At 41.8% G+C, this 26,725-nt stretch overlaps 1 protein-coding gene across 2 annotated transcripts in view; it reads left to right on the top strand.

Annotated features, from left to right (window-relative positions):
• The window catches only part of LOC144536454 (1-phosphatidylinositol 4,5-bisphosphate phosphodiesterase delta-3-A-like), a 43,048-nt gene that overhangs the window by 1,157 nt on the left and 15,166 nt on the right, over positions 1-26,725 (top strand). Inside the window, exons 2-5 of one of the 2 annotated variants that reach the window (XM_078279602.1) lie at positions 9,659-9,711; positions 10,394-10,505; positions 24,643-24,871; positions 26,362-26,491. In XM_078279602.1, the coding sequence (XP_078135728.1) occupies positions 9,659-9,711; positions 10,394-10,505; positions 24,643-24,871; positions 26,362-26,491 (524 nt within the window). Of the gene's footprint in view, positions 1-9,655; positions 9,712-10,393; positions 10,506-24,642; positions 24,872-26,361; positions 26,492-26,725 lie in introns of both variants that reach the window. The other variant, XM_078279601.1, reaches the window with a different exon arrangement.

Raw genomic sequence — 26,725 nt, 5'->3', positions numbered from 1 at the left:
TACAGTATTATACCGTTTTGTGTATTTAACAACTATTTCAGGGGTCTTCAACGTTTTTTAGGCCAAGGACCCCTAAGCTGAAAGAGAGACCGACTAGGGACCCCCTACCAGTTTGTACATGTATTGTATACAATTGAGTTGCATATTAAACTGGGCCGGATGGACGTAAATTAATAGATATGGATTATGTTTACATAATGTTTTGTTAAATATACATGTGGAAGGCACAGTGAATCCCTAAAATGAACTGTATGGCTACCATAGTGGCTACCTTAGTAAGCTTATTTTCAATGTGTAAATGAAATGTTTTATTTTCACAAATTTAACTTTGCTATCAATATGATGGTTTCATATTTCAGACATTTTCATTTTGGAAAAAGGACACTTTCCAAAAAATATTTTTTAAACATAATTTGGCGGCCCCCCCCCCGCATTAACTCTGAGGACCCCATAGTGGTCACTGACCCCCTGTTGAATACCTCTGAGCTAGTTAATCAACCCAGGGTTTCCCAATCCAGCGACGAGCGATTCACATAAAAGAGGCGGTGTTTGCACAGCACGACCAATCACAAACATCTACCAGAGACGCATATTTTACGTAAGAGCAAACTATAATTCTACATAAATATGAACACACAGTTTTACAGGCAAAATGCAATGCAGTCATTGCTTCCTAAAACAGGAAGGAAAGCTGGCAAAAAAATACCCGACGCTGTAAATGCGTAAATCACAAAGCTTATCAATATCACTTCCCCATCAGTCAGGACCAAGATCTGACCATTATTACACTTGTGCTTTCCATAAACTAGTCAGAGATATAGTTTGTTTTTAATTTTTAGTTTATGTCTCAACTTGTTAGTGTTATGGCTGGTGGAGAAGGTTGAACCCAATTGCAGAGATGACAAGCGAAGTACTGAGCTTGAGTCTTTATTTTAACAAAAATCCATGAAAAATACAGAAGGTGTCCACAAAAATGGAAGGTCAAAAAACAAGGAAACAAGATGAACAGGAACTGAGAAAATACACAGAGAACAGGCAGGGAAACACACAGCACACTGACGCAGGGACATGCTACACACAATGATCTACAACAGGTGACACAAGGGCTGGGAAACAGTGAAACACATTAGGCGGGAAACCACAAGACAAAGTAAAACAAGTACAGACAAGACAGGAAACCAAAACTATCAAAATAAAACAAGAAACTAAGCAAAATACAGAACAGAAACAGACTACCAAAATAAGATAAAACACACCAAACCCATAACAGTTAGTTGTCAACCAGCAGCAGGATAATGATCTTAAGCAATGATTTAGCTCTGGTTAAAAAAAAACAGCAGAGCAATTAACCATGTTTGCTGTTCTGTTCAGATAGCCAAGCTGTATGTTCAACCCATACACTGTGAAATTAACGGACAAAGCTTCCGTGTCTGAAAAGTGAAGCCAATGCCCTAAAGCATTTCCAGCAGGGGGCGACTCCACTGGTTGCAAAAAGAAATCTGTTTCCCTACTTCTCACTTGATTTATTACCTCAACAAACATTTTCATAATGTGTTTATGGGTCTTGATCACTAGTTTCAAGTCTTCTTTAATACAGTGTGATGTTCATTTAGTAAATTATAATCCCATGTTATGTTTAAATTGATGATAAAGCAGGGGATACTTTAGGGCCTGTCAATCAGGACAGAGGCTTAGCAATGCTAATCATGCTAACACTGTGGACATTCAAATAGACCTGAACTTGTTTTGGGGTTTTGTCCAATAGTTTAATCTTAACTTTTACCCTATCACTTCACATCAAAGTTATTCGGGACATTTTGGTTGCCTAGAAATGCCTTATTCAGCGTTCTGCTAACAGAGTTAGCTAGCCACCGCTAGCGTTAGCTGGTAACTAAAGGGAAGCTCCACCCTCCTCACATCCAGTTGCAAAAAAAACCAAGATGGCGACGCATGTATCACCAAACTCAAGGCTTCAAAACAACAGTCCGCAAACCAATTGGTGATGTCACAGATGCTACGTCTATTACTTTTTACAGTCTATGGTTCAACCATGTGTTCAAACCTGTTATGTTTTAATATAGCAGCACATTCTCATGAACGGGTCCGTATGATATCGTACGAAAATGTATGCAGACCAAACGGTATATCCTATGAAATTAGGAGACGGCCGGCTGGCTACGAGCTCCATGACGCCAGCTACAGACCTCCGTTGAATCAGCGGTAGTTGGTGGTTCAGTTACCCGAAAATGGGTGACTTTGTGCCGGGTACAGAGCACCGCGAGCTGCAGCTCGTTCCGGAGGATATTACAGTTACATTTAGTCCACCAAAACGACTAGTTAAGATTAGGAAAATGATCGTGGTTTGGATTAAAACACTCCTAAGGAACGTGGAATGGTTACGAATTACAGAGTTTAACTTTTCGTAGCTTTCTGAATGAATGGTTCATGAGAACAGGCTGAATATAGCTGTCAAACAATACATCACTTAGCCTAAAAGCCCTCCACTGTTTGGCCTGCAGAGACAATACCAACACCAGCAGCACCACTGCGCTCCTAAATGTCAGAGAGAAGCCTGTTAATACTCAGACTGTTTTTATATTGCAATGTAGAGCAGCAGCATCTACAAATATAGACCACCTGTTACTGAGTTGTCTGTTTCCCACATCAGCTGAGTACATTCAGACAGACAGCTAGGGTTGCAACAGAGGCTTTTTTATACCATACAATGAATTGATTATTGTTCTTGATTCGAGTAATCAATGCATAATCTAGTCTATAAAAACACCCAAAAAGATAAAAGGTTGTGTGAACTCGGAGAAGTTGAGAATGAATCCCATTTTCTTTTGTATTGTCCTTCTTATGATGAGTTAAGAACACCCATCTTACATGAAATGTCTGTTCAAAATCCTGAAATCTTCTGGTGTACTGATGATTTAGATTTAATGTATATAAGTTGGCGACTTTTGTCTCTAAAGCATGGTAGAAAAGACAAGAAAGTTTGTTTAATTTATGTTGCTATTGTGGTGTCTGGCATCTTGTAAGCCCGTTTGGGTTGGGCATACTTTTTTGTGTGCATGACACAATAATAAAAATGATTCATTCCGTCATTCTACAAGATGTCAAAAATGACAAATGCCTATTATAGGTAGCTAAAACACACAATGATGTCTTTAAACTGCTTGTTTTTTGGTAATAGTGAAACAATCCAAATGTATTCAGTATGACAAACTGCAGTGAGTGGATAGTTCATTCAGAAAAAATAATTCACTGTTCCAAACTAAAAGAGCAATCAAAATTCTAGTTTGTCAATTTTCTTTTGATTGCTTGACCAGTGAATGAACTACTAATCATTAGTTACAACTGCCTTGCAATTTGAAAAACTCACAGGGTGGTAACAGGGCTCTCATCTACAGTAGCTGTACTGTACAGACACGGGTGTATGTGTTTGTTCATTGTGGTTTTTATTCGTGACCTAGTTCAGGGTGTTTGCAGTCAGCTGTGTTTAAATTGTGTAATCTGCTGTGGATTGGTACAGAATTAAATCCTCTAATTATAAATGACAAACACAGCTTTGTAGAGATTCCCCATTTCCAAAGGTGTTAGCCTAAACTGGGTCTCTGTTATTAATTTATTTGGCAACCAAACCAGTTCACCAAAGCTCTGACTGACAAGATTCAAAGAGTGATATCCATTTTCTCATCTAACTGGAGGAACGAAAATGACGATGTACATTTCCCCCAACTGTCAAACTGTTGATTTAAAATCCAACCATGGCATCACATTATGGGCTCAAACAATAATACTAAGGGACATATATGGAAATGCATGTGTAGCAAAATAGTAGAACTTAACTAATGATTTCTAACAATATTTGCAAATCTACCGTTTCATTTTTGTATGATTTTCTATTTTAGCGGCTTTATTTGAGTGACAAAAACATTCTAAAGTAATTATGTAAATGCTTTCTTTACCGGTTATTTTGTGACACTTCCTCTTCTCACACAGACACACACACACACACACACACACACACACAAACTCCCGCATCGTGTGTGTTTTTCCAGTATCAAGACGCCTTTGTGAGTGTAGTGACCCAGCCCTTTCCAAACCACAGTGAGACTTCTGTTTCAACTGCTGCGTCCTGCATACTCAGCTTCAAACTCAGCAGTATTTGTGGAGGAGAGATTAAATGCAACGTCACACCAGTTTTGTAGTTTCCTTTTTGCGGTGGAAATCGCCCTTTTGCTAAAAAAAAAGGAATTAGTTCAGTTCAATCTTTATTGTCGGACCCAAAATCCATTAGACAACTTACAACACAATCAAGGTGCAGTACATACATTTAAAGAAAAAGACAAACATTGCACTTTTTAATTACCAATTTTCCCACACAGGTGTGAAGGGTATAATAAATTATAACTTACTATTATTGTTCTGTTGGCTCTGTGGTTTCAGGGTTGCAAGCTACCGAAGATCAGAGGCAACCTGCCGCAAACTATCTTGCATGAAAGAGAAAGTATCATTAGTAAAAGAGAGGCTTTGTTTAAAGTGGCTGTACTTGATATTCAGAACATTAATATAGCAGTAACTTAATATTTTCTATGTAAAGATCAGGTGGAGTAATGGCGCCCTTTCCCACTGACCTGCCGGAACAGCACTGCAGTACCGTGAGCCGCCGAGAGATAAATCGTGGTCTGAGCGAGGCAAAGGTCCTGAAAGATACATGTGCGCGCTTTCTTTCATGTGCCTTCTGTGTTCTTTTGTGACACAAATACATTTGGAAACAGCACCCTCTTTCACACTTTAGACTCTCACAAATACACTCAATAAAATCTATTCTAAGGCAAATCATCACATGTACAGGTGATAATGTGAAAACCAGTAGTTCTCCAGTAGTTTAATCCAAAACCATCTAGCGACCCACAGAAATGATCTCGTGACCCCCTTCGTTACTCCACGTCCCCAAATTAAACATATGCTGCTTTAACATTTTGACTGTTATACGTTTTATTATAAATGCTAAAGCCTATTTTTCTTTGTACTAAACTAAGCTAATTGCTTTCTGGCTCGGACAAACATGAGCATGATATTGATCTTTTTTATCTGACTCTCACAAGAAAGCAAATAAGTGTATCTCCCAAAAATGTTGACTTAATAACATAAAGAATGTGGATGTGTGCAGTTTAAGATTGATTTTAAGACTCATTTTTGGGCCTTATTTTAACGATCTAAGTGCACGGCGTGAAGCGCCTAGCGCGTTTAGGGCGTGTCCAAGGCCACTTTTGCTAGTTTGACAGCGGGAAAAAAAGGGTCCGTGGGTTGTACTTAGTGTCTTCATTAATCAGAGGTGTGTTTTGGGCGTAACATGCAATCAACCAATCAGAGATCATCTCCCATTCCCTTTAAAAGCCAGGCGCGTTTGGACCTTGGAGCATTGCTGTTATGATGGAGGATTTGCACCGTGATATTTTTATTTGTAATCTTTTGTATGTGTGTGTAACAAGCATAGTTTGCGCGCGCTGTGCACGAGCCTAGGCACATTTTACTAATGCTCTGTTAAAATAACAATGAAATGCTGCGTTATTGACTTTAGACCAGGTTTTTGTTGGTCAGTGGCGCGATCCGTTTCCGCTGCCTCAAGATAGCAATACGCCCAGAATGCACCTGAACACACCTCCCTGTAAGACCTGCACGCCCATGGGCCACAGATGGGCACAGGTGCATTTTCTATTTAAACGTCGCGGGCGCTGGACGGGAAACTGACAACTGGGTCGGTCTTAAAATAGCAAAGACACTTGCGTCGGGCTTTGCGCCGCGCTGCGCCAGGTGCAAGATAGGACTCTATGACTCTCTATACATTTCTTTAAACAAAATTACCAAAAATTTAAATGTGTTTCATGCACTTCATTTTGCTTATGTCATTTATTGATTGACTTAAGCTGTTGAATGTCCTTAAAACATATGTATTATTTATATCCGATTCATACCGACTCATGGGTCATGACTGCAATCATCACAAGACCTTTTGCATCATACACTATGCATTCACTCCTACTGAACTCCCCTCTGCTGATCTAATCCAAGACAGCCCCCTGCAGTAATCCCAGCTCTGACTCATGTGCTGCTTGTGAAGAAATAAACAAAAAACAAAGATCATCTGGATGAGGGGTTAACAGATGTTTAAACGGTCAGACTGGGAGCACTCTATATTGACGCTGTTAATTTCCGGGATTGCTCCGTTGCTGCCAGAAATTTTCGTCGGATGTCTTTCATTTCGGCCGGATGTCCGTCCCCTTCCTCTTACTTTGTGTTGGCGTTCTAACCTCTGGTGGATTTGTGAGGACTATGGTTAACTGCTCCTCAGATCTCTGCAGGGTAAATCCAGACAGCTAGCTAGACTATCTGTCCAATCTGAGTTTTCTGTTGCACGACTAAAACAACTTTTGAACTTACCCATGTTCCACCAAAACTAGTTCCTTCCTGAGGCTATTTTGCAGCGACACCGTGGCTCTGTTTGACCCTTAAAGCAGTTACACACCGGGCCGATTATCGGACGTCGGACAGTCTGGCGAGGTCAGTGACTCGAGTCTGTTCGGTGTGTTCCGTGCCGTTGGAGGAGCCGTCGGCCTTCATTTTAGCTGACCTGACATGCTCAGTCGGAGACAGGGCAGTCGGGACTCACCCGGAAATGGCAAGCGGGATGACCATGACTAAGCCTCTCAAAATATGACGAAAAACTTTTAAACTGACCTTTGTCGATCTGAAATGAAGACAGAATCAGCAACTGCACGGCCTATTTCTCTCTTTAAATGTTTTCAGAAACACGTTTCAGTGAACTATTTTAGTCCAACATGAGATCGTATTCTGAACGAGCCGCCATGACAGTCTGTCTTTGAATTTCCGGAGAAGCCAGACCCACGTAACGCGTTCGTCCAATCAGCTGCCGGTTTTAATTTTTGGGCAACAATACAGATTAGCGCCGCCTGCTGTTATGGAGACGTATTACGTCTCGTCGTTTTGGTGTGTTCCGAGGCACTTTTTGACAAACTCGGGGAGACTGATCAGTCCAACTGCCTTTTCTGCCAGACGGCTGGTTGGCCGTCTGGTTAGTGTGTAACTGCCTTTAGCGCCGCCGAGGATGATTGTGATTGGTTTAAAGAAATGCCAATAAACCAGAGCAAGTTTTCCTCCCATCCCAGAATGCTGTGTGGACTAGCCAGACCCTCCTCCGCGGCGCTGTGGAGGAAGGTCTGGCATTGTAAGATAAAACTGGGAGTATACAGAGGTGCATTTAACTACTTTTGAGTGTCAGATATGAGCAGGTGTCATTTACAGGCTATTCATACACAAATTTTAGCTTCACATAGGCTATCGCTTGCAAATGAATGTGTGGATCACAAAATCTCCTCAGGCTGAATTTCAGCCACATTCAGCTGAAGGGAATATCTCATTTGTCATCTTTGTAAAAGGTGTCACAGCATATTGGTTTCATAACAGGCCAAAAGCTCTTAGCTAACTGGAATTCTTCTCCTCTGTTTGACCTCATCGCCATCTCTCACTCCTCATCTTCTCTCTACTTTTCTCTTCGCAATATTAAGTCCTTCTGTCTTTCTTTACGTCTCCGTCGGTGTCCATACCTTCTCATCTCTAGCCACACCCAACGGCTGGTTCAGCACCAAAATCTCAGGATTACAGAGCTCCCATATGAGCCGCTGTGGTCCAACTGATGTATACACTAACGTCTAATTCTGACTATGCTCTACCCTTCTATTTTCATCCTTCCTTCTCTCTCTCTCTTTACCCTGCCTTCTTTCAGTGCTACTGAGTTATCAGGGTCCTGTGCATACTTACTGCCATCCTCAGGATCCGAATCAGAAAAGCGTTTATTGGTGAATGGTGCAAGCACTCATTGAAATCTTTGGAAATTCTAAATTGTAACCTCAGAAAGCTAATGGGGGATGGTACAGGACATTTCAATCAATATTTTTCATCTTTGCATTACAAATCAAGGTCAATGAAGTTACCACAAATGAGCACTTACCCGTCTAGGGTCAAAAAAAATTACCGAGCGTGAATTTAAAAAAATATGAGAAAAACACACAAAAACTGCAAGGAACATTTATTTAGAGACATCTCTGTCTTGGGGTAGGCTACTGATACTGGCTTGACTGTCATACAAGAAATACATTTAACATCATAACTAAACATGGTAAGTTGATGTAACTCACAAATTATTTGGTTGAATAGTTGTGTTAAAAATTTGAGATTGTTGTTATTTGCATAGCATTTCTAAAAATCAGAGTTGGCTTAATATTGACTTAAAAACATATTCCTTTTGCAGCTGTCTGCTCGGCTCTTTTATGGGGAGAGGGACACCGTTGTTGTTCCCGTAAACCCTGCCATCAGCGATGACGATGATAGCTCAGAGGAAGAAGACAACGATGTGGCAGATCCCGACTTCCTTCCACCCACCCACAACCTGGACATTGATGGCCCTTCTGCCAAAAGGAAGTGTGTGCGGCCTGCAGTGGAGGTGCTTGTAGATGAGGACCTGGACGAAAATGATGACAATCAAGAGCCGGCACCAACGGCAAAGAGGCCCACCAACAAAAGGAAGCCAGAACCCCGGGAACCAGAACATCAACATCACCTTTGCCACCACTGAGGATGAAATTATGAGCCACAAAGTTCATAACTTCATCATCAGTGGTGGCAAAGGTGATGTTGATGTTCATCTGGGTTGCATATAAGTTGGTTTGATATGTTATGTGCGAGATTACTTCACGACTTAAGTACCTGCTGAAATAATCAAATGGACTTTGGATGAAGTCAGGGGGAATGTGCTGGTATTCAGGCAGGGGTGGGTCGCCCTCTGCCAGAGGGTTCTGGTTTCCTTTTGTTGGTGGGCCTCTTTGCCGTTTCGTCATCATTTTCGTCCAGGTCCTCATCTACAAGCACCGCCACTGCAGGCCACACGCACTTCCTTTTGGCTGAAGGGCCATCAATGTCCAGGTTGTGGGTGGGTGGAAGGAAGTCGGGATCTGCCACATCGTTGTCTTCTTCCTCTGAGCTATCATCGTCATCGCTGATGGCAGGGTTTACGGGAACAACAACGGTGTCCCTCTCCCCATAAAAGAGCCGAGCAGACAGCTGCAAAAGGAATATGTTTTTAAGTCAATATTAAGCCAACTCTGATTTATTTGTTAAGGAAAACAGTGTAATGTAGATCTACTGGAAAAAAAGTATTGACGTAGAAAATATAAAAACACGATAAAAACAGAAAAATCTATTATAATTACTGTCAGTACCACTTATATTTTGCTCATAATTGTGTTTTATCACAAACCAATATTGAGTAATTAAAATCAATTCACACAGTACAAGGCCTCACACTAACAATAAGCACCTGTGTATGCCATTTAATTATAATAAAAAAATGTACATTCATGCAGAATGTGCATATAATATATAATATGTGTATGGGCATATATATAGTCCAGGACGTTTGTTAATGCAAAGTATAGTGACTGGGGGGGGGGGGTAACAGTCTGTGTCAGTGGGAGGTCCGGGGCCTTAACATCCTGTACACAATCAAGTTATGTTTTTATGACATCATATCTGTCTGTCTTCAGCCATCTTTTTGTCTGCTTGCTTTTAGCAGTGCAGGAGGATGAAGATGTGAAGCGAATGTTGCAGGGCTCCAGTATGGTAAAGGTAAAGGCATTGCTAATTATAAACTAGTAGTTGTTCATTGTTAGGGATCAGTCAGTGACTTCAACTTCAACTTGATTTGTGTCCCCGAGGGGCTAGTGGGTGTAAATTGGGAGTAGAGTAAGCCTGAACAACAGTTTAAACTAGAACACAACCATTACAGCATGAGAACAAATACATTCAAGTACAAGGTAGCAGCGTCAAAGTAGCCTACACAGGGTAGGAAAAGTGCATGTCAGCCTTACAAAGATGACACAATATAATCAACAACAACGACAACAGCGTCCATTACATTACATCACCAACCCCTTTTGTCAACGTCTCTGACGTCCTCAACACATAGTCAACGGACTAGAATATATAACCAACCAAGAAATAAAGAAAGAAATAAAGTAGCCAACGAGTTCAAGTATGACTCCTCCCCTGACCCGTATTCATGAGGGAAATGGCTGCAGGTATAAAGGAGTAGTTATCCCTGTTACTCCTGACAGGTGGACATCTAAGACGGAGAGGGCAAGAACTGAAATTCAGAGAAAAAGGGGTGGGAACTGTCAGAGTGAATAGCATTTGCTTTCCTAACTATCTGTCTATAGAACAGGTCTGATAATGTGCACTGTTGAACTCCCAATGTCTTGTTACTCATCTCACAATGAGATTTCATGGATTAATTTCATCATATGTACAGGTCCGCTCGCCTCGCTGGCAGAAGCGACGAACTCTGAAGCTGATGGAAGACGGTGTCACTGTGTGGTGTCAGTCCCACAAAACATCTAGCTGGGCCAAGGAGCAACAATCCTGTAAGTGTGTGTGTGTGTGTGTGTGTGTGTGTGTGTGTGTGTGTGTGTGTGTGTGTGTGTGTGTGTGTGTGTGTGTGTGTGTGTGTGTGTGTGTGTGTGTGTGTGTGTGCATGTGTTTGTTTCACCATAGTCCCTAGTCTCGCATTGCTAACCCTTCCTCCACAGCGCTGCAGAGGAAGGTCTGAGGAGGGTCTGGGTAGTCCACACAGCATCCTGGGATGGGAGGAAAACATGCTCTGGTTTACTAGCATTTCTTTAAACCAATCACAATCGTCTTGGGCGGTGCTAAGCTCCGCACGGCGCCACTGCTTAATAGCCTCAGGAAGGAACTTGTTTTGGTGGAACATGTGTACGTTCAAAAGTAGTTTTAGTCGTGCAACAGAAAACTCAGATTGGACAGATAGTCTAGCTAGCTGTCTGGATTTACCCTGCAGAGATCTGAGGAGCAGTTAACCATAGTCCTCACAAATCCACCAGAGGTTAGAACGCCAACACAAAGAAAGAGGAAGGTGACGGACGTGTGTGTGTGTGTATGCGTGCGCATTGTTTATATAAATCAGAATCAACTTGTTAATGCATAGGAATTTGACAGCGCTCATTGCACGTGATTGCAAAAACATACGACCAAACAAGTACGATGTGCAGGGTACAAGACAGAGGACATTTTACATAGAACAAGTGGACATCGTCATGACACCGACAGATTAACAGAGGAAGACAATTTATAAAAGGGAACAATTTTTACAGACTTTGTACAGTACAGGCCAACAGTTTGGACACACCTTCTCATTCAATGCGTTTCCTTTATTTTCATGCCAGATGTAGATGTAGATTCTCACTGAAGGCATCGAAACTATGAATGAACACGTGGAATTATGTACTTAACAAAAAAGTGGGAAATAACTGAAAACATGTCTTATATTCTAGTTTCTTCAAAGTAGCCACCCTTTGCTCTGATTACTGCTTTGCACACTCTTGGCATTCTCTTGATGAGCTTCAAGAGGTAGTCACCTGAAATGGTTTTCCAACAGTCTTGAAGGAGTTCCCAGAGATGCTTAGCACTTGTTGGCCCTTTTGCCTTCACTCTGCGGTCCAGCTCACCCCAAACCATCTCGATTGGGTTCAGGTCCGGTGACTGTGGAGGCCAGGTCATCTGGCGCAGCACTCCATCACTCTCCTTCTTGGTCAAATAGCCCTTACACAGCCTGGAGGTGTGTTTGGGGTCATTGTCCTGTTGAAAAATAAATGATGGTCCAACTAAACGCAAACCGGATGGGATGGCATGTCGCTGCAGGATGCTGTGGTAGCCATGCTGGTTCAGTATGCCTTCAATTTTGAATAAATCCCCAACAGTGTCACCAGCAAAGCACCCCCACACCATCACACCTCCTCCTCCATGCTTCACGGTGTGAACCAGGCATGTAGAATCCATCCGTTCACCTTTTCTGCGTCGCACAAAGACACGGCGGTTGGAACCAAAGATCTCAAATTTGGACCCATCAGACCAAAGCACAGATTTCCACTGGTCTAATGTCCATTCCTTGTGTTTCTTGGCCCAAATAAATCTCTTCTGCTTGTTGCCTCTCCTTAGCAATGGTTTCCTAGCAGCTATTTGACCATGAAGGCCTGATTCGCGCAGTCTCCTCTTAACAGTTGTTCAAGAGATGTGTCTGCTGCTAGAATTCTGTGTGGCGTTCATCTGGTCTCTAATCTGAGCTGCTGTTAACTTGCGATTTCTGAGGCTGGTGACTCGGATGAACTTATCCTCAGCAGCAGAGGTGACTCTTGGTCTTCCTTTCCTGGGGCGGTCCTCATGTGAGCCAGTTTCGTTGTAGCGCTTGATGGTTTTTGCGACTGCACTTGGGGACACATTCAAAGTTTTCGCAATTTTCCGGACTGACTGACCTTCATTTCTTAAAGTAATGATGGCCACTTGTTTCTCTTTACTTAGCTGATTGGTTCTTGCCATAATATGAATTCCTGTTCTAGTTGTCCAATAGGGCTGTCGGCTGTGTATCAACCTGACTTCTGCACAACACAACTGATGGTCCCAACCCCATTAATAAGGCAAAAAATCCCACTAATTAACCCTGACAAGGCACACCTGTGAAGTGAAAACCATTTCAGGTGACTACCTCATGAAGCTCATTGAGAGAACACCAAGGGTTTGCAGTGCTATCAAAAAAGCAAAGGGTGGCTACTTTGAGGAATCTAAAATATAAGACCTTTATTTCCTAGTTATTTCACACTTTTTTGTTCAGTACATAATTCCGTATGTGTTCATTCATAGTTTTGATGCCTTCAGTGAGAATCTACAATGTAAATAGTCATGAAAATAAAGAAAACGCATTGAATGAGAAGGTGTGTCCAAACTTTTGGCCTGTACTGTATATCTATGAGGTGCCATTTTAGGAATTTATCATTAAAGGAGAATTCCAGTGATTTGACACATCATACACATGACTGTCTAAGCTACCCCACCCAGAGGTTAAGAAACATCTCCAAGTGATGATTAGTAACAAGCAGCTCGATGCTCTGACTGGGCGTGTAAGGTGAAACATGGCTGTACAGTATCTATTTTTGCTCACTTTAAATGCTACTTACTTCTCTGTACAGACATAGACTTGCTCACACAGCTACTCCCTCTCTTTTCCACTATCTGACGGTCACACACGGTGCCTTGATTACAGAGCTCAACTATTTTCGGTAAATGGCAGCCGACCCTGCTGTGGTTCAAACAATAAGATTATAGGACATTATATGGTGGTGGGAGTCTGCCCTGGATCCTGTGGTTTGGTGCTATATAGTTACCATACGACTCAACCACTACGTTAGCCTCCCAAATATGCTACAAGGCCTTTAATTGCCAGAAGACTAGATGTGCTTGTGATGTGGCCCAGTGTGTGTGTGGGAATTTTTGCAGAGGACCCCCAGACCTTCTGTTTTATGTTCCCCACACTTCTCAAATCAGAGTTACACCCTGTGTGTGTGTGTGTGTGTGTGTGTGTGTGTGTGCCTGCCTGCCTGCCTGCGTGCGTGCGTGCGTGCGTGCATGTGTGCATGCATGTGTGTGTGCGTGTGTCTGCATGACACCTTGGATCATTACAGATATGTGTCTCTTCTATAACTTCTATCTTCTAAATACTGTGATGTGTTGGTTCATGTCTTGTTTTTAGCTGAATCTTCTCTATTTAATGCTCCTTTAATCCATACCTGCTTCTCAAAACTCCTAACTGGACTTGACATGTGGATATGAGAAAGTGGAAGCTTTTCAGCCGCACCCAGTCAATTATCCTACTCATTTTAGATCCAATGTGTTTGCAATGACGGGACTGGGTGGTCTGGTGCAGTAGTTCCAAAGCTTTTTGTCTTGTGACCCTTTAAAATGAAGTAAGGTCTCAAACCCCTAATCCCAGGTTAGTGCCTGCACGTGGACATCAATTGAGAGCAGTTCAATCAGCAAACCTTTTAAAAACTTTGGAGGCCTGAAGAGGTGACAGTATCCAGTATTAAAGGTGCTCTAAGCGATGTTGGGTGACGTTACTTCTTGTTGACGTTCAAAGTATTGTCAAACAAAACGGAGGCTAGCTCTCCCCTCCCTCCTCCTCATCCCGTCCCCTCTCCCTCTCTTCCGTGCTTCCGCGCACTAACCCCCCAACCCCCAAACCCAAAATCCTTCTTGTCAGTTATTGGCTGGAACGCTGGAACACTATTTGTTATGTTTGGTGGTGCAGGTTGGCACAGTTTGTTTTTGTTGCCGTTTGTGGAGCGTGGGCTGTCTACAGAGACCACGTTTTTTTTTTTTTACAGTGTGTTCAGGGGGACAGTTTTACTGCACTACATTTATTTTACAGTTTAAGTCACTTTGCAAATCATAATTTTACATAAAATGACCATTTAGCTTCTAAAATTCAATGCATTATTCAAGATTAAACCAGTAGTTAGAGCCCCATATAAAATCTTTTAGCAGTTCCACCAAAAAGCAATTCCCCCTCTCAATCTCACAGGGTTTCATTTAATACTTCAATTCCATTCAATATTTTACAAAAAACAAATAGAAAGATTAGAGAAAAGTAAAATAAATAACTAATACAAAATGATGCCACAGGACTTTGTTATTTACTCCTTCCTCTCCCATTAATGATAGGAGAGAGTTTGAATGCAGGACGTTTACTTGTTATGGAGTATGTTTACATTGTTGTATTGGTACTTTAAAGTGACTCTATGTAACGTCTTAATTTTTCTGAAGCTCTGTCATTTTTCATGCAATGCTCTTAAATGACCTGGAACAGCAAACGAGACAGTTTTTATTAATGCCTCTGCCCGGGTCTGATTTTTCCCCGCGCAGTCACAGAATGATTTGTGGCAGGTAGACGGCGCTACAGTAACATTCTGACGGGTCACAGATTTCTTTGTAACACCGGAAAAGCCTGTTTTAGTGTATCCAGCCCTAAATATGTCTATTTCATTCATAAAATAACTTTACACTGCGCGATGTGGTTGTACGTCAGTAGCCAACATTAATTTACGTCCCCCTTCCTTTTAGCGTGGACGTTTTATTCCTTTTAGTCCGTGTTTGTGTTGGCCTACTATTTTATTTTCCGTTGTCCCCCCCGTAACGTTACTTGTGTAAAGCGTCCGTGGGAAATGCACTATATGAATCTAAGTTATTATTACGTTGCTTGCTACAACAAACTCTGAATGCTTTGCCTCTTGACACAGTGGCAGTGATAACGTTGTTACCCTCGAGACATCCAGGCAGGTATTTTACAGCCTTTTTACAAATGATATAGCTTCATTTTTGGCCTGAAAATCTAGCCACGCGGCGCTCCTCTTCCTCTCTGTCATTCTTCTGCTCCGTCTCTGTCCTGCTTGTGTGTGTGTGCTGCTGGCCGCCGCCGGGCCTGGCTGCTTGCTTGCTTGTTTGCCCGGCGCCGCTGAGTCACGTGGAGGAGCAAAGTGTGCCTGCTCCGCTCTGTGACAGGACTTGACCACTTGGAAGCAGCGGCACTGACACAGACACAGACAGCCAGGTCGCATCTCTGATGAAACCGCAGCAGTGCATACTGGAGAGAAACTAACACTAAAGAATCGATCTCATTACACTACGTTGGTAACGATATTATCGATATTTGGATCGATCCACCCACCACTAGTAAAAACATTACAGGCTCTATTTTAATGATCTAAGCACACGGCGTGAAGCGCCTGGCGCAGGTGTGTTTAGGGCGTGTCCAAATCCACTTTTGCTAGTTTGACGGCGGAAAAAAGGGTCCGTGCCTCAGGCGCATGGTTCAAAAGGGTTGTACTTAGTGTCTTCATTAATCAGAGGTGTGTTTTGGGCGTAACATGCAATAAACCAATCAGAGATCATCTCCCATTCCCTTTAAAAGCCAGGCGCGTTTGGACCTTGGAGTATTGCTGTTATGAGGGAGAATTTACATGCATGCATGTGTGTGTGCTGCTGTGCGTCCCTGTGTGTGTAACAAGCATAGTGTGTGCGCTGTGCATAAGCCTAGGCACATTTTACTAATTTGCTGTTAAAATAACATGCCGTGTTATTGACTTTAGACCAGGTTTTTGTTGGTCAATGGCGCGATCACTTCCCGCTTCCTCAAGATAGCAATACGCACAGAATGCACCTGAACACACCTCCCTGTAAGACCAGCACGGCCATGGGCCACAGATGGGTGCAGGTGCATTTGCTATTTAAATGACGCGGGAGCTGGACGAGAAACTGACAACTGGGTCGGTCTTAAACTAGCAAAGACACTTGCGTCAGGCTTTGCGCTGCGCCGGGTGCAAGATATGACTCTACAGATTGGTCCAAAGCGGCCGCTAGAATCAACACAAACTGAAAGTTGCATATAGCCTCTTTAAGGAAAGGATCGGAATACTTCTTCCACCACTGGTTATGCGTATAATGGGATGCTTGTGGAAATGTTTGGAGCCTGATGGACATCAAATGTTTGGGGAGCAAAAGCTAATGTGCAGACTCCTTTTATTAATGTTGTAGAGATCATGGTGTATGTACTGTATACTCTCCGAACACATTCCTTAGGAACAGCATTTGATCTCTTTTGAGCAAAATTCCCCTCTCTCTGCTGTCTGTGTATTGTCAGGTAAACACAGTGCACAAGGCTTTGCTCTCAGACTGTGTGTAGTTTCTGGTCAAAACCACACGCAAATAGAGATCGACAAACACCAGCTGACGTTTAAGTCAATAGTGATGTTTGAATTGGTTTATTCAAATCCATTAGAGTGGGATGTGATTGGTAAAGTAGGCTACATATATGAACACAAGCATATGGAATGAGCGTCAGGGTTGAAAATAACACACAAGCTGTTTGTGATGGAAACACTTGGGGAAACCTTGCTTGGTTTGTGTGTGTGACAAACAGCTAAAATCAACAGGGCAGCACTGTCATGAGTGTTTATAGTTGCCAAGCCAGACACTGTCTCCAGACACATTCAATATCCTGCAGAAATACAGTACAAGCTGCTATTTCAGCATTCAGGGGTTTTTACCAGAAACATTATACTAGAAACCCAGAAAAACTGGAAAGTCTGTGGAATTGCAACCTGATAGGCACGATTAGTCAAACAAAAGTAAATAAATGAATATATTATTGTGTGTGTGTGTGTGTGTGTGTGTGTGTGTGTGTGTTTGCTTATGTGCATGCATGTTTAAATCTTTGTGTTTAAGTGACTGAGTTAATGACCACCTTAAAAACACACTACACAGAGGCCCAACTAAAGAACAATAGCATGAAAGAGAAAAGTGAGTTGTGCGATGCCTTTGGTGCCAAACAAAAGTAAATAAATGAATAGAGTCATATTAATGTGTGTGTGTGTGTGTGCTTGCGTGTGTGTGCGCTTGCGTGTGTGCTTGCATGTTTAAATCTTTGTGTGTTTAAGTGACTCAGAATGAATGACCACCTTAAAAACACACTACACAGAGGTCTAAGTATAGAACAATAGCATGAAAGAGAAAAGAGAGTTGTTGTGTGCTGCCTTTATTGATAATGCAGAGAATGAGAGATGGGAACTGTGGGTAGACTGTGAATGTGTGTTACAAAATGTGAGTTTGATTCTGTAAGTGAATGTCCCAAAGAGAAAGATCAAAAGGCTCAGCTGTGATTATTTAATGCATTTATTCAAGCATGGAGAGGCACCGTAGTGAGACTAAGGGCCCTATTTTAACGATCTAAGCGAACGGCGTGAAGCGCCTGGCGCAGGTGTGTTTAGGGCGTGTCCAAATCCACTTTTGCTAGTTTGACGGCGGAAAAAAGGGTCCGTGCGTTGGGCGCATGGTTCAAAAGGGTTGTACTTAGTGTCTTCATTAATCAGAGGTGTGTTTTGGGCGTAACATGCAATAAACCAATCAGAGTGTCATCTCCCATTCCCTTTAAAAGCCAGGCGCGTTTGGACCTTTAATTTAATTAATAGCATTGCTATTATGAAAGCGGATTTGCACGTGTGTGTTGCTGCGCGTCCCGTGTGTGTAACAAGCATAGTGTGCACACTGTGCACTGAGCCTAGGCACATTTGACTAATTTGATTTTAAAATAGCAATGAAATGCTGCGTTATTGACTTTAGACCAGGTTTTTGTTGGTCAATGGCGCGCTCACTTCTGCCACTTCTGCCTCAAGATAGCTATACGCCCAGAATGCACCTGAACACACCTCCCTGTAAGACCAGCACGCCCAGAATGCACCTGAACACACCTCCCTGTAAGACCAGCACGTCCATGGGCCACAGATGGGCGCAGGTGCATTTGCTATTTAAAGCGACGCGGGAGCTGGGACGGAAACTGACAACTGGGTCGGTCTTAAAATAGCAAAGACACTTGCGTCAGGCTTCTCTCACTATTTCTCCTCCAGTGATGTTAGGCTTGGGTTATGCTAGAATAAAACTACTTTAGGTCAGAAGGTTAAAGTGTTTAAGCTGTTCCAAACAGCCACACTTTTCTTTTTCTCCTCAACACAGCTGGCCAATCCCTGCATGGAGTGGGTGTGGATGTATGAAAGTATGAAAAAGGATGAAATGAAGATCATAAAGGTGCCAGTATACTCCGTCAGAACAACTGAATTTCTGTAACTTTCCAAAACTGACAATCCTACATTCTCATCCACTGGTGGGAAACTTAGCTGGGTTTGAACTTCTCTCTCTAGCTCTCTTTTTTTATTCTTTACACTATTTCTGTCACCTTTCACCTGTGCAGCCAACTACAAAACTATATGAAAGCCTTCCAGGAGAAACTGCCTGAACATTTGTACAGTTATGCCCATATTTAAACAATATTGTGTCTCTCCTCTCTGTGTGACGGCCAGCTTTCCACTCTACCTTCAAGTGTGGCCGTCCAAAACAACTATAAACACTTTTGCCGTCTGACGTGGTCAGACAACACATTATGATCTAGGTCCTTTCTAGCACAACCCAGCCCTCTAACTCATTCGTTCAAACATCATGGGTAGAAAATAAATATTCAAAGTGTTTGAATTTCAAAATCTACAATCTAAATGCAACTAGTCTATATCGACGACGTTTCATTTCCGGGATTGTTCAGGTGCCGCTGGAAATTGCGCCTGATGTCCCTTATTTTCGGCCTGATGTCCGTCACCTTCCTCTGTCTTTGTTTTGGCGTTCTAAACTCTAGTGGACTTATGAGGACTATGGTTAACTGCTCCTCAGATCTCTGCAGGGTAAATCCAGACAGCTAGCTAGACTATCTGTCCAATCTGAGTTTTCTGTCGCACGACTAAAACAACTTTTGAACGTACACATGTTCCACCAAAACAAGTTCCTTCCTGAGACTATTTAGCAGAGGCACCGTGGCTCCGTCCAGCGCTTAGCACCACCCAAGACGATTGTGATTGGTTTAAAGAAATGCCAATAAACCAGAGCGTGTTTTTCTCCTATTGCAGAATGCTGTGTGGACTAGCCAGACCCTCCTCCGCAGCGCTGTGGAGGAAGGTCTGGCAATGCGAGACTAAAATGCAACAGACCGTTAAAATTCACTTTCAACTTGACCCATTGCATGTGCAAATGACCTGATTGATCAGTAAACTAATAAAAATAGAGAAAGACACTAGAGAGCAAAAGCCATGCTGATCAGATAATTACAACACTGAAGCATCTTGAGATGCATTGTGTGGAAGTGGATGGCAAAATGACCAACAAAGATGAGGCTGTTTGTCGACTTTGTAAAAAGCAGCTGCCTTAACTCTACAAACACAACTGAGGACTCACCTGTTACATATGGAAATGAGCGTCAGGGTGTGCCGGATGGACAAACAGGTTGAAAATAACACACAAACAGCTGTTTGTGAAGGGAAATACTTGGGGAAACCTTGCTTGGTTTGTGTGTGACAAACAACTTACCTCTCCGCTGAAGTTGTTTGTGTCTAAGTTGAGCAGAAAATTAAAATCAACAGAGCAGCACTGTCATGAGTGTTTATAGTTGCCAAGCCAGTGTTGGCACTGTCTCCAGACACATTCAGTATCCTGCAGAAATACAGTACAAGCTGCTATTTCAGCATTCAGGGGTTTTTACAAGAAAAGTCTTGGAGCCTGTTCTAACACAAGCCACCTTGTAATGCATGACTTGATACTACACAAAATCCAAACTGAAATCCAAGTATCCATGTATGTATACTATATATATGTATGTATGTATGTATGTATATGTAGAAAGTAGTGTGACAAATACTAGCAGTACATAGATACCCAGGAAAACTGGAAAGTCTGTGGAATTGTAACCATATTTGTGTGTGTGTGTGTGTGTGTGTGTGTGTGTGTGTGTGTGTGTGTGTGCGTGTGTGTGTGTGTGTGTGCGTGTGTGTTTAAATCTTTGTGTGTTTAAGTGACTCAGAATGAATGACCACCGTAAAAACACACTACACAGAGGCCCAACTATACAACAATAGCATGAAAGAGAAAAGAGAGTTGTTGTGTGCTGCCTTTATTGCCAGAATGTAGACTGTGCACAGAGTAAAATGAATGTATAATATTATTATTATTTGTCTCATGTTGTATTTTACTAGTACTACTAAAGTACTGTTAATTGATAATGCAGAGAATGAGAGATGGGAACTCTGGGTAGACCGTCAATGTGTGTTACAAAATGTAAGTGAATGTCACAAAGAGAAAGATCAAAAGCCTCAGCTGTGATTGCTCGGCGGCCGAAGTGAGGCATTCAGGCAACGAGTGGAGCAACAGCCTACTCAAAACACATGGTGTTAGTGCAGTCGTATGACACCACACAGGAACATACTAAGACTTAACTGATGAACAGATGGACATTGCTGGCCACACTTGCATATGTGGCTCAAGAGTGTAACTTTGGGTTGAAAAGTGGGGGGGGGTCACAAAACAGGGTTCTCGGGGTCTTCTGCTTGAGAAAAAGTTTTCGATTTGAATCTCATTTCCTGCATTTCTACATCCATTTATAGGGACTATGGTGATACAAAATCCAGGAAATAATTCAGTTGATCATAATGCTAAATTCTTCTAGAAGAAATGGTACTAAACTATGTATAAGAAAAATATGTTTTACTTTCTTTATTGTTTAAAGGTCCAGTGTGTAACGTGTTTAGTTGTTCATTATCAAAATCTGTGTTGCCTGTTCACAAACTTGTCCTTTTTCATGAATATTTACCTCCACCATCAATTCCAAGTATTCCTATTGGCTTGGAATTTTACATTTGCCTGAACTGGGGTAGACGCTCCATAATGATGCGCCATCTTGAAATACGTTAGCCGGTAAGGGACATACAGGACATACTGCTCCGCCTTTCATGTTTTCTCTGTCACATGATAAACTCACAGGTGCTGCTAACGCTGCTAACAGGTATCGTAGCTTCCTGAAGAAGGAAAAATGGAGGACCACACGTATTCAAAATCCAAATGTCAGGAACAGGAGTCTTCTTCTTCACAAAGAAAAAGGAGATTGAAAAGAGCAAGAGACCGGCTTTTTGGAGCGTGAAGGCTACCGTAGCTGGAATACGTACTTTGAACTGCGTGGTGCGAGAGAGTTGATTGCGATATATGATCTCAACGCTAGATTCTACACATTGGACCTTTATTCTAGAGATGGTCCGATACCATTTTTTGCTTACCGATACCGATTCCGATACCTGAACTTGCGTATCTGCTGATACCGAGTACCGATCCGATACCAGTGTGTCATATATTTTATTATGTTTTAACAGCTGTATACTACTATCTCTGTATGGATGTGATATTATTTCTATCTTTGTTGTCGGTCTGGCTCAGGTTAAACTCTTTGTGAAACATGAATTCCACAGAACCTTCTTTTATTCTCCAGTTTGACAGTCAGTTATAACGGAAAAAGAACATAAATAAACTACTTTAACGTAGATTTTCTTTAGGGCTTTATTACGTGGTATCGGATCGGTGCATAAACTCCAGTACTTCCCGATACCGATACCGGCGTTTTAGGCAGTATCGGAGCCGATACCGATACTGGTATCGGTATCGGAACATCTCTACTTTATTCAGTCAGACTTATAAACTAAATCATATCAAATTAATTTGAAGGGGGGCACAAACTGGATTTTGAAAAGTGGGGGCAACATGTCCCCACTGTCCCCAGTGGAAATTACGCTCTTGAGCTATATGGGTTGTGTTCAAATGAATTTGAGAGTATTAGGTATTAGTTTGAGTTTGTTGCAACTTAACGTTTTGAAAAAGTGACAGCTCTACCATCCCTGCCTCTTTTCTTTGTGAATATCTCATTCTGTGTTGCTATAGTAACTACTTCTTTATTGATAGTACAGACATAGGCGTCGATTTCGGTGGGGACGCGTACCTACCAGATTTCGTCATGACTCATTTCGTACCGACCACTTTTTTTGAAAACCTCGAGCTCAATTTAGTTAAAAAAAAAAAAAGTCCATAACACATTTTAACATTTAAAAGCCAGGCGCGACCTTTAATTTAATTAATAGCATTGCTATTATGAAAGCGGATTTGCACCGTGTGTGCTGCTGCGCGTCCCTGTGTGTGTAACAAGCATAGTGTGCGCGCTATATATATATGTGTATATATATATATATATATATATAATGAACACTTAAGCCTGTCAAAAGAACTAAACCGAAATCCAACGATTAGCCTATATAAGTTATCTCACATTAGCCTTCTTCATTGGCGTCTATGGCGAGGAAAAAGCTTGTCCCTAAACAATGATCAATGATTACCAAATTTCTCTCTCATATTGCTCCTCATAACCACTGAAAACTGTCAAAAAATCGAACCAGAAATGTGGTGATGATTGGTCGATGTTAAGGTACATTAAATCACGTTAAGCTTTTTCACGTTATGACTTAGAAACCCCATGAGAACCGTGGGGAGTCAACCCACAGCCGCTCCGCTTCCCAGCTGAAAATGTGAAGCAGAGACGCTTAATGTCAGATAACGTCCATAATAATTGGACTTTGGGTTTGATTTTTTGACAGTTTTCAGTCGTTATGAGGAGCAATATGAGAGAGACATTTGGTAATCATTGATCATTGTTTACGTACATAAACCACGTTTTTATTCATTAGTAAGCTACAGGACAGCGTCTTTCAAAACATGACCTGCGCGAAAGAGAAAAAAAAAATGAATGCGTCATTGTACCCAGCACTTCTGGAAATGTACTTCCGAATGCGTCTCTGTCCCCAGTACATTTCAAACCAAACTGACGCCCATGAGTACAGACCAGATAGTACAGACCCCACATCAATTAAATGATAGTTTGCCATTTGCAAAGGTTGTTCCCAGAAGAATAGCTTCTTAATTACCATGTTTGTTGTTGTGGTCTCTTTTTAAATGTCCAAGCTCTCGCATATTTCCATTGTGATAACAGAGGTTAAGGATCGATACGAAACAATACCTCAGAAAAACTGAGCGTTTTGTGTGAGATGTGTGAGAAAGTGGGATCTGATCCACATGGTGGCAGGAGAGAATAACATAGAAAGAGGCCCTGATTGAGCAGCTGTCCAGGAGTGTTATGTATTCTGTCATTCTATAGCGGAATAACAACTTAAGGCACAGTTAACCTATGACCTTTGGTGGGGCCTACAGGAGATCTGAGTCTAACAGAGTCTGGGAACCACACAGTGTTATGATGAGATCATGAATAAGGGTTTCCTGGTGGGCGGCCCCAAAAAGTATAAAATGTATGGCAATCCTATGATCAGCGAGACACTCTGAGTACACATGCATCTTGTGTGTGTACACATAGTTATCTCCTTCAATGTTGTGTTGTGTTCAGTATTGAATAAAGCTGCATTTAATCTGAAATCATTGGACTCGTCATGTATGAAGTCTCCACCATCAGTTTCCAGAGAGCACCATCTCTCACAAGGCACTCATGACTTCCTCTTGGAGTGAATAGGATGGATGGATGGATGGATGGATAGAGCTGGGCAATATATCGATATTGTGATATGAGACTAGATATCGTCTTAGATTTTGGATATCGTAATATGGCATATCGTAATATGGCATAATTGTTGTCTTTGCCTGGTTTTAAAGGCTGCATTACAGTAGAGTGATGTCATTTTCTGAACTTACCAGACTGTTGTAACTGTTCTATTATTTCCCTTTACCCACTTAGACATTATATCCACATTACTGATGATTATTTATCAAAGATCTCATTGTGTAAATATTTTGTTAAAGCACCAATAGTCAACACTACAATATCGTTGCGGTATCGATATCAAGGTATTTGGTCAAAAATATCGTGATATTTGATTTTCTCCATATCGCCCAGCCCTAATAGATAGATGGATGGATGGATGGATAGATAGATAGATGGATAGACTTTTATTGATCCCAAATTGGGAAATTACTCTGACACACAGCACACATACAGAATATACAAGAAAAAAAGAAAGCACAAATATTCAAAAAATGACGATAGAAATACAAGGGAAAGAATGTAAAAATGTATATACAAGTTGGGAATAAAAATGTACAACTACTTAAATAGTATTTAAATAGTATTTATAAAGATGTAAGCAAAATGTCAATAATATCACTTGATAGCAGGATGGATAATAATTGGGCAATACTTGCTCTACATACTTTTCACCTACTTATACTTATGTATTTCTTCCTCAGTCTCTGTCATGGAAGTGGAGTGCGTTCGCGAGGGTTGCCAGTCAGAGACATTGCGGCAGATGGTCGGCTCAGTACCCGAGCAGCGGTGTTTGACTGTGGTCTTCAAGGGGCCCCGCAAGAGCCTGGATCTCCTCTGCCAGAGCCAGGAGGAGGCTCAGCATTGGGCCCGCGGCATTCGAACCCTGCAGGGACGGGTGGAAAACATGACCCAGAAGGAGAAACTTGACCAATATCCTAATTGCTGTACATTTGGAATTTTTGTTATTAGATTATTTTAAAGGGGAACTGTGCAGTTTTTTATAGCTTAATTTACCTTAACTGAGCAGAAAAAAACACCATTGCAAAGAGCTCTATAGAGAAACCTGCGAGCAAAAAGCGAGAAAAAGAAATGGCCAAAACTGCATGGCGCCCCTTTAAGGGTGTAAAGGGCCTTATATTTGCATTTCATTTTAATCTTATAGAAAAGGAAGTTAATTTGACAGATTTTCTGAGTCTGTCAGTGTGGATACTAGGGCTGGATCCGAATATTCAAATATTCGTTCCATGGCTATGTATTCGATTTTCAGATTTGGGATTGGAATATTAGTTTTTTGGGATTGGAATATTCTGTTTTTAAGTGCCCATATTATGAGATTTGGGGAGTTATTTTGTGTCTCTGGTGCTTCCACACGCATACAAACTTTGATAAAACCATCCATGCTGTTCTGAGTGAGATACGGTTTCTGAATGTGTCCTGCCTTCAGTCTCCGGGTGAGCTGGTCAAAATCGGCAGGGCCGTCTACGTCATACGTCTACGCCGAAACATTTGAATTCTCTGAGTCTCAGGTTCTGCAGGAGACTCCCCTCCTTCTTCAGGATCCGATTCTGGTTCGAACATGTATGGTTGAACTACTAGCGCCATGTCCGTAACTTTCAAACGTAGTTCTATCTAGTCACGTTAGTCTACACTCTTCCCGTTACTAATGTCTGTGCCCAAGCACCGACTAAGTGAGTATCTACTGCGCATGTGTGACTCCCAACAAAGATGGAACAGAAGTGAGATGCCTCACACTGTAGCTAAAACAGAGACCTGAACACAGGGTGAAAAGAGGAGCTGCAGCAATGTGCAGTACAACAAAAATATGGTGTTTTTTGAAAATTAAAACACATAAACCTATTCTGGTACAACCTCAAAATACAATTATGAAACTGAATGCAGGCTGAAATTCACTGTAGTGTTTTGTCGGGATAAAGCTGCTAGCTAAATGTCCGCTAGCCGCTGACTAATTTATGCAGCGCTATGTCATCCATCTCAGCCAAGAGTGGAGAAATGTTAAGTTACATTGAGTTGGAACTGTCTGCACTGTCTATACAGAGATAATAATGCCAAGAATTGTCATACATCTTATACCGTTATATACATATAAGTCTTATACATTTGGAAACATTTTTAAAGAATTATTGTTGGAGGCCCCCTAAGCCCCCTGCAAAGACTTTTACGAGTCCCAAACCAAAATGCCAACAGTGTAACAAGTATCTAAAGAAAATATATGTTGGTACTTTTGTCATCCTTCACTTTTTTGATTAAAGGAAAATGTTCCCAAAAACAAAACCGACACAAAGTATCTATAGGTAGAATTAGTATAATGAAGTATTACTGCTGTGCTACAAAACTCCAAATTGGTCAAACACTGTCCATTGTCTGCTCTCGCTGCTTCCTTGACTATGTTTGTGTGTCACCTGGATTCATGCTTACCTGAGTCGGGCCGACCAGAACCACGATGATAAGATGAGCTATGAAGAAGTCCAGACACTGCTGCAGATGATCAACATTGACCTGAATGACCAGTACGCCCGTAGCCTCTTCCAGGTAACAGAATACACAAACACATACTTAAAAACATTGGCCCAATAGCTCAGATTCAGGGGATGGCACCGGCCCCCCCTGAAATATGATTGCCCCTGCCCCCCAATCCATTGGGCTAGAGTGCTGTCAATTGGACAATTGTGACTTTCATTGGATCAGATTACGGTCACTTGTTCCACCCAGCCCTTGTCACATGACCCATTAATGTTTCCATGATGACTATCCAAAATTCTGATA

The sequence above is a fragment of the Sander vitreus genome, chromosome 21 (assembly GCF_031162955.1).
Source record: "Sander vitreus isolate 19-12246 chromosome 21, sanVit1, whole genome shotgun sequence".
Taxonomy (NCBI): Eukaryota; Metazoa; Chordata; class Actinopteri; order Perciformes; family Percidae; genus Sander; species Sander vitreus.
This window is presented reverse-complemented; position numbering and strand designations above follow the sequence as displayed.